This window comes from Hypomesus nipponensis, chromosome 14 (genome assembly GCF_054491055.1).
Source record: "Hypomesus nipponensis isolate SF chromosome 14, ASM5449105v1, whole genome shotgun sequence".
NCBI lineage: Eukaryota > Metazoa > Chordata > Actinopteri > Osmeriformes > Osmeridae > Hypomesus > Hypomesus nipponensis.
Genome location: NC_140374.1, coordinates 22,120,673 through 22,127,500, shown reverse-complemented (window position 1 = coordinate 22,127,500; position 6,828 = coordinate 22,120,673). Strand labels below are relative to the sequence as shown.

The 6,828-nt window shown below is 51.7% G+C and overlaps 1 protein-coding gene across 1 annotated transcript in view; it reads right to left on the bottom strand.

Annotated features, from left to right (window-relative positions):
- ptpn5 (protein tyrosine phosphatase non-receptor type 5) overlaps nt 1-83 on the bottom strand; it is a 5,955-nt gene extending 5,872 nt beyond the window's left edge. Inside the window, exon 1 of the mRNA XM_084672330.1 lies at nt 1-83. This exon is cut by the window's left edge and continues 139 nt beyond it. Within this exon, the coding sequence (XP_084528456.1) occupies nt 1-83 (83 nt within the window).
- Between the last annotated feature and the right edge of the window lie 6,745 nt (nt 84-6,828).

The window sequence follows — 6,828 nt, the reverse complement described above, 5'->3', positions numbered from 1 at the left end:
ACGTCCCCTGGCCTGAGGGGACCACTGGAGTCTTCGGGACGGAAGACAGAATCTTCTGTCAGGGAAGTGCTCAGACGAGGCATTGTGTACCCCTGGTGGGAGGACAGGAGGGGACAGGAGAGGACAGGAGAGGAGAGGAGAGGACAGGAGAGGAGAGGACAGGAGAGGACAGGAGAGGACAGGAGGGGACAGGAGAGGACAGGAGAGGACAGGAGAGGAGTGGACAGGAGAGGACAGGAGAGGACAGGAGAGGACAGGAGAGGACAGGAGAGGACAGGAGAGGACAGGACAAGAGAGGACAGGAGAGGACAGGAGAGGAGGGGACAGGAGAGGACAGGAGAGGAGTGGACAGGAGGAGACAGGAGAGGACAGGAGAGGACAGGAGAGGACAGGAGAGGACAGGAGAGGACAGGAGGGGACAGGAGAGGACAGGAGGAGACAGGAGAGGACAGGAGAGGACAGGAGAGGACAGGAGAGGACAGGAGAGGACAGGAGGGGACAGGAGAGGACAGGAGAGGACAGGAGAGGACAGGAGAGGACAGGAGAGGACAGGAGGGGACAGGAGGGCACAGGAGAGTAACAGTCAATAATCCACTGTAATCCTGTTTAATCCAGTTTAATCCAGTCCATTCATATTAAGGATACCGTAGGGTTAGGAAATGCATGATGTTCTTTCTGTATTTTTTTTAATCTTCTTGACTGCATTACTTGTATGAATGGGATTCTGTCATCTGTGAGAGACCAGCAAAAGTGACATTTCTATCAAAGTGGAATGAAAGTATGACACAGATGTGTCGTCGCACAGGTGTGTCAGTGGTTGCCATAGATGCTGAATGTTTAAGGAGACAGAAAGCTACTGTGGACCAGTGTGGTGCAGGCCTCTCCCTGGAGGAGGGGTACATGAGAGCTTTTCTTTGCCAGTAAAATGATCACCCATCCGGATATCGAGACTGTTCCAGCTCAATAATATGTGTGTGTGCAAGTGTTTCTGTGAGTCAGTGGGAGAAAGAGAGAGAGGGAGAGCAAAGAGAAAGACAGAGAGAGAGAGAGAGAGAGAGAGAGAGAGAGAGAGAGAGAGAGAGAGAGAGAGAGGGAGAAAGGTGGAGAGGAGAGAGAGAGAGAAGTGGAGAGGGAGAGAGAGAGAGAGAGAGAGAGAGAGAGAGAGAGAGAGAGAGAGAGAGAGAGAGAGAGAGACTAGAGTTGTATTGTAGAAGGATGAGTCAGGGGGAGCATGTTTACAGCTACATCCGTCTCCTTGGCAACAGAGTGGCTCTCATCCCTGTCATCCATCCCAAGAATAATTATCTCCTGACAACACACACACACCTATTCACACTCACACACACTTATACACACACACACCTATTCACACTCACACACACACTCCGAACATTATCTATTCAATGCCTGTCTGTATCATGCTCTTAGTGAAGATGTTTCGCAGGTTTGCGTAATTACTGGCACATGGGTTTATTGCTGTGTGTGAGAATAATTGTGGGTAGGGTTAGGTGTTGCTTTTAGTGTGTGGGGGGGGTGCGTAGGATGAAGGAGTGAGGGATGGTTTTAGGGTTACGGTTATGTTTAGGGTGAGGAGTTAAGGAAAATATCATTATTAGCGACACAAACCTTTTTCCATGAAATCTGAAGACACACAGTAGCTAGGGGTGTGTTTGTTCTTGTGTGTAGACTTTAAGGTAATTTCTTACCCTATTCTTGTGAAGCCAATCAGAAGGTCAGTTTTGGTAGGTTTGAGGTCAGGGGTCACAGAACTCACCTGTGGTAGGTTGCAGGAAATGGGAAGGAAAGATCACATGATCGTGTCACGTTCTGTGCGTCATGGCAACCACCGGCAGTCAGCCATGTTGTAGAGGATGGAATAGACTGTATCCTGGAGAACACAAGAGGAGAACCTTCAGAACCCACGGCACACTGGTCACTGAGGCCATCAGAACCCACAGCTCTGTTCCCTGTTCTCTGTTCTCTGTTGTGATCCTAAGATCACAAACAGTGTTTTTCCAGGTAAACCTTTTTAGAGACAGAAAAAAACACATCTGAAAAAGGCCTGGGCAGTTGACTCGTCAGCATTGCGCCATGTGCGAAGCGAGAGAGACGGCGCTATGGTCTTCTCAGAGGTCATCTGGAGACCCTTGTCTCCCCGGCTCCAAGCTGTGCTCTCCATCCCCAGGACGGCAAACAGCAAGGTGACACGGTGAAGCATCACTCAAGGCCCCTGTCCCCATCCTCTACGCTGCCCTTCTGTCTGGAGGGAGCCCTCGTTCACGCCCACTCACACTCACAATAATTGGATTAGTGCAGAGAAGTGCCTGCCGTATTTCTTACAACAATCCAATACTTCTGAGTCCATGTAAAAGATTGAATGGAGGAGGCCAGGGTAGAGAAGAGGGCAGGGGAGAGAGGAGGGCAGGGAGAGAGAGGAGGGCAGGGGAGAGGAGGGCAGGGGAGAGAGAAGGGCAGGGGAGAGAGGAGGGCAGGGGAGAGGAGGGCAGGGGAGAGAGGAGGGCAGGGAGAGAGAGGAGGGCAGGGAGAGAGAGGAGGGCAGGGGAGAGGAGGGCAGGGGAGAGAGGAGGGCAGGGGAGAAAGGAGGGCAGGGGAGAGGAGGGCAGGGGAGAGAGGAGGGCAGGGGAGAGAGGAGGGCAGGGGAGAGAGGAGGGCAGGGGAGAGAGGAGGGCAGGGGAGAGAGGAGGGCAGGGGAGAGAGGAGGGCAGGGGAGAGAGGAGGGCAGGGGAGAGAGGAGGGCAGACTCCTGCTCCCTGTCAGGGAGACACAGCATCAGAATCCAGACACTACTAGATATTGCTGTGGCAAAATAAAATACTACAATATATTCAGACATTGAAACAGTCGGTCCATCAACTACATATACCTAGGCTGTATCAGTATGTGTCCATGTGTATGCAGTCAATTCTCCTCTCTCCTCTCCTCACATGCTACTGAACTTGAAAGAATGGACGTTCGATCAGTGAAATGTGAAACCACCACTGTGTGTGAGGGTGTGTGTGTGAGCATGGGTGTTGACTAGAGGGGGGCTGCTTTGCGTCCTCCCTCTCTCTCTCTCTCTCTCTCTCTCTCTCTCTCTCTCTCTCTCTCTCTCTCTCTCTCTCTCTCTCTCTCCCTCCCTCTCTCTCTCTCTCTCTCTCTCTCTCTCTCTCTCTCTCTCTCTCTCTCTCTCTCTCTCTCTCTCTCTCTCTCTCTCTCTCCCTCTCTCTCTCTCTCTATCCCTCTCTATCCCTCTCTAACCCTCTCTATCCCTCTCTCTCTCTCTCTCTCTCTCTCTCCCTCCCTCCCTCTCTCTCTCTCTCTCTCTCTCTCTCTCTCTCTCTCTCTCTCTCTCTCTCTCCTCCCTCCCTCCCTCCCTCCCTCCCTCTCCCTCCCTCCCTCCCTCCCTCCCTCCCTCTCTCTCTCTCTCTCTCTCTCTCTCTCTCTCTCTCTCCCCCTCTCTCGCTCTCTCTCTCTCTCTCTCTCTCTCTCTCTCTCTCTCTCTCTCTCTCTCCCTCCCTCCCTCCCTCCCTCTCTCTCTCTCTCTCTCTCTCTCTCTCTCCCTCCCTCTCTCTCTCTCTCTCTCTCTCTCTCTCTCTCTCTCTCTCTCTCTCTCTCTGTGCTCACTGCGAAGGTGGGTTTGAAGTGATGACGGTGGCGAGGCTGGCCAGTAGCCATGGTAACGTGCATACACACAAACTCACACACACACACACACACACACATACAAACAGGTTGCAGCATTGAGAGTGCTTTGTACAGAATGCGTTGGTCTGTTTTTCTGCAGTCCTTACTCTTCTCAGACAATGGAGGAAGGGACAGACGACCACTTGAGGGATGGAAGGAGAAGTGCGACTCGGCTGTGTGAAGGTTGTAGGAACACTGGCGTGAGGCTGGCGTTTCAGTAACTGTGGCAACAACACACACACACAGCACAATAAACAGACACACACACACAAAATTGTCAACTCCCGAGCACCGTGAGGGATGGCAGCTGTGTGTCTCCTCACGACATGAGCTGGAGAAATGAGTCAGGACGTCCAGGTCTGCAGTCTGCAGTCTGCGGTGCACAGACTGCACCTGTGACCTCGTCTGCAGTCTGCAGTCTGCGGTGCACAGACTGCACCTGTGACCTCGTCTGCAGTCTGCAGTCTGCAGTCTGCGGTGCACAGACTGCACCTGTGACCTCGTCTGCAGTCTGCAGTCTGCGGTGCACAGACTGCACCTGTGACCTCGTCTGCAGTCTGCAGTCTGCGGTGCACAGACTGCACCTGTGACCTCGTCTGCAGTCTTCAGTCTGCAGTCTGCGGTGCACAGACTGCACCTGTGACCTCGTCTGCAGTCTGCAGTCTGCGGTGCACAGACTGCACCTGTGACCTCGTCTGCAGTCTGCAGCCGTCTCCAGTGCTAGGGAGGTGAGGTTTGTGTGCGCCTGAACAACGACTCACTCTCACTGTGTCGCCTACATGGGATGAAGACGTGAACAGTACCAGGGATCCTGACATGATCCTTTTATTTGTGATGATGTAACAAATGCAACAAATTGTGTCTGCTGTCTGGTTAGTTACCAGCTGAGGCTTGTAGAGAGGGATATGGAAGGAGAAGGTAAAGAGAGAGAAGAGGAGGGGATGAGGGGGGGAGGAGAGGAAAGGAGCTATCGGTGAACTGCACACACGGCATGAAGAGGAGGAGGAAGAGGAGGAAGAGGAACCTGAAAGTGATGATGGGATGGTAACACAAGATCCTGTCACATGACGGCTATTGACCTGCCTCACTAACCTCGGAGACACACACACACTCTCTCATACACACACTCTCACACACACACTCACACAAACATACACACAGTATCTCATACACACACTCCCTCATACACACACAATTGCTCTTTCACACACATACATAAACACACTCGTACACACTGAAACAAGGCTTGATTAGAGCATCATTCATTTGTATATATTTCCCACGCAGTCATTAGTTATTTTAAACAAATAACAGTAAATGGTTATGACTCCCTGCAGATAAACACAATTCATCAAGGTAAAATTTGAGAACAAATAATCAATATTTGATATCTATCCCCCAGATTTTCTCGGTGACAAAGATCGATCTTATATCGTTTTCACAACATTTCCATTTCAGGATGGGTTCTTGGAGTCATTCATGCTAAGACAAAACACCATTCAAATCACGTCCAGAGCTACGGAGAACCAGAGAGACCATACAGCGCAGAGCTGGATCACAGCACTGGATCAGCCATGAAGCACACACAGAACCCTGTTCCACCTCTCATCACCCTGGTTCTCTTACTTGCTCCCAGAAACTAGACACAATACAGGATGGAACATTCATGTGTTCAGATCTATGAAATCTCAACAGTAGATTCGGTGAATAGTTATTTTAGACTAAAAGTGCACCTTTGATTGAAGTAACGCAACACAAATATATTAAAGAGATACATAAGTGTACTATAGTCATACACCCACACACACACACACACACACACACACACACACACACGAGCATGTACGTTCAGTAGGCGCAGCAGCCTTGAACCAGCGGGCTGGGCGGTGGCATTGATATTCACTCCGTGTCATGCAGAAAAGGAGAGAGAGACGGAGAACGAGGGAGAGAGACAGAGAGTGGAGCCGGGGAAGGGAGACTGACGGACAGCCCCAGCCTCAGCCCCAGCCCCAGCCCCAGCCCCAGCCCCAGCCCCAGCCCCAGCCCCAGCCCCAGCCCCAGCCCCAGCCCCAGCCCCAGCCCCAGCCTGGTCCGGTCTGGTCTGGTTCTTACCTGGGTGTGCTACAGTCGTCTTCACATCACCGTTGTAACAGCTCCAGAAAAGCAACACCGCAACAGGAACACACCACCGTTACCATGTATACTGGAGCATGTGGGTCGGTGACAGAATGTGTGTGTGTGTGTGTGTGTGTGAGAGAGAGAGTGTGTGTGTGTGTGTGAGAGAGAGAGTGATAGGTTTTTCTTTTGTTTGCCTCCTGGAGGACATACAGATCCACAGCCTCGTCTAGGTACATGCACCAAGAGGTTTTTCCGTAGCCTTGGCAACAGAGCCAGAACCAAGGGAGAGAGAGGGAGTGCTGGAGAGAGAGAGAGAGAGAGAGAGAGAGAGAGAGAGAGCAGGGGAGGAGGGGGTAGAGGGGAGGAATGATAACACATCACTGAGCAGTGAGCACCCCCCACTGCCCCTCCTCTCCTTCCAAGCTGTAGGCTTTACCATCCACCCACCCACCTCTCTCTCTCTCACCCTCTCTCTCTCATCCTCTCTCCCGCTCGTCCTCTCCTCCCTCCTCACCAACCAGACAGTTCCTTTTGCTGTTCCCTGCCTTTCACCCCTTTGTCATCCTTTCTGCTTCTCCTTTATTTTCCTTTCTATGTTTCTCTTGCTTTCCCTCTCTGCTCTCTCTCTCTTTCCTCCACCTCTTATTCTGTTTTTCTGCCACTCTCCCTCCATCCCCCGCTCTCTCTCCCTAGTGCAGTCTCTTCCCTCCCTCCTGCTCTACCATATGGTAGCTTCTCTCCGTCAGCCCTCCCAACTGACCATATCACATTATAACCACGTTGAATACTCACACACGTACGCAGAAACACGCACACACAAAATCCCACTCAATATCACACGCACACATTCAAGCACGCGCACACACCTAGCACATACACCTAGCACACACACCTAGCACACACACGTACAGTTCTATTAGGAAACAGGAGCCAAGGCTGTTTTCAGGTTTCAGAGGTTTAATGATCAAGAGAGCTCGATATCGGTCAGCCTCGACGTGACAGCTTCCTGTCGCCATGTCACATCTG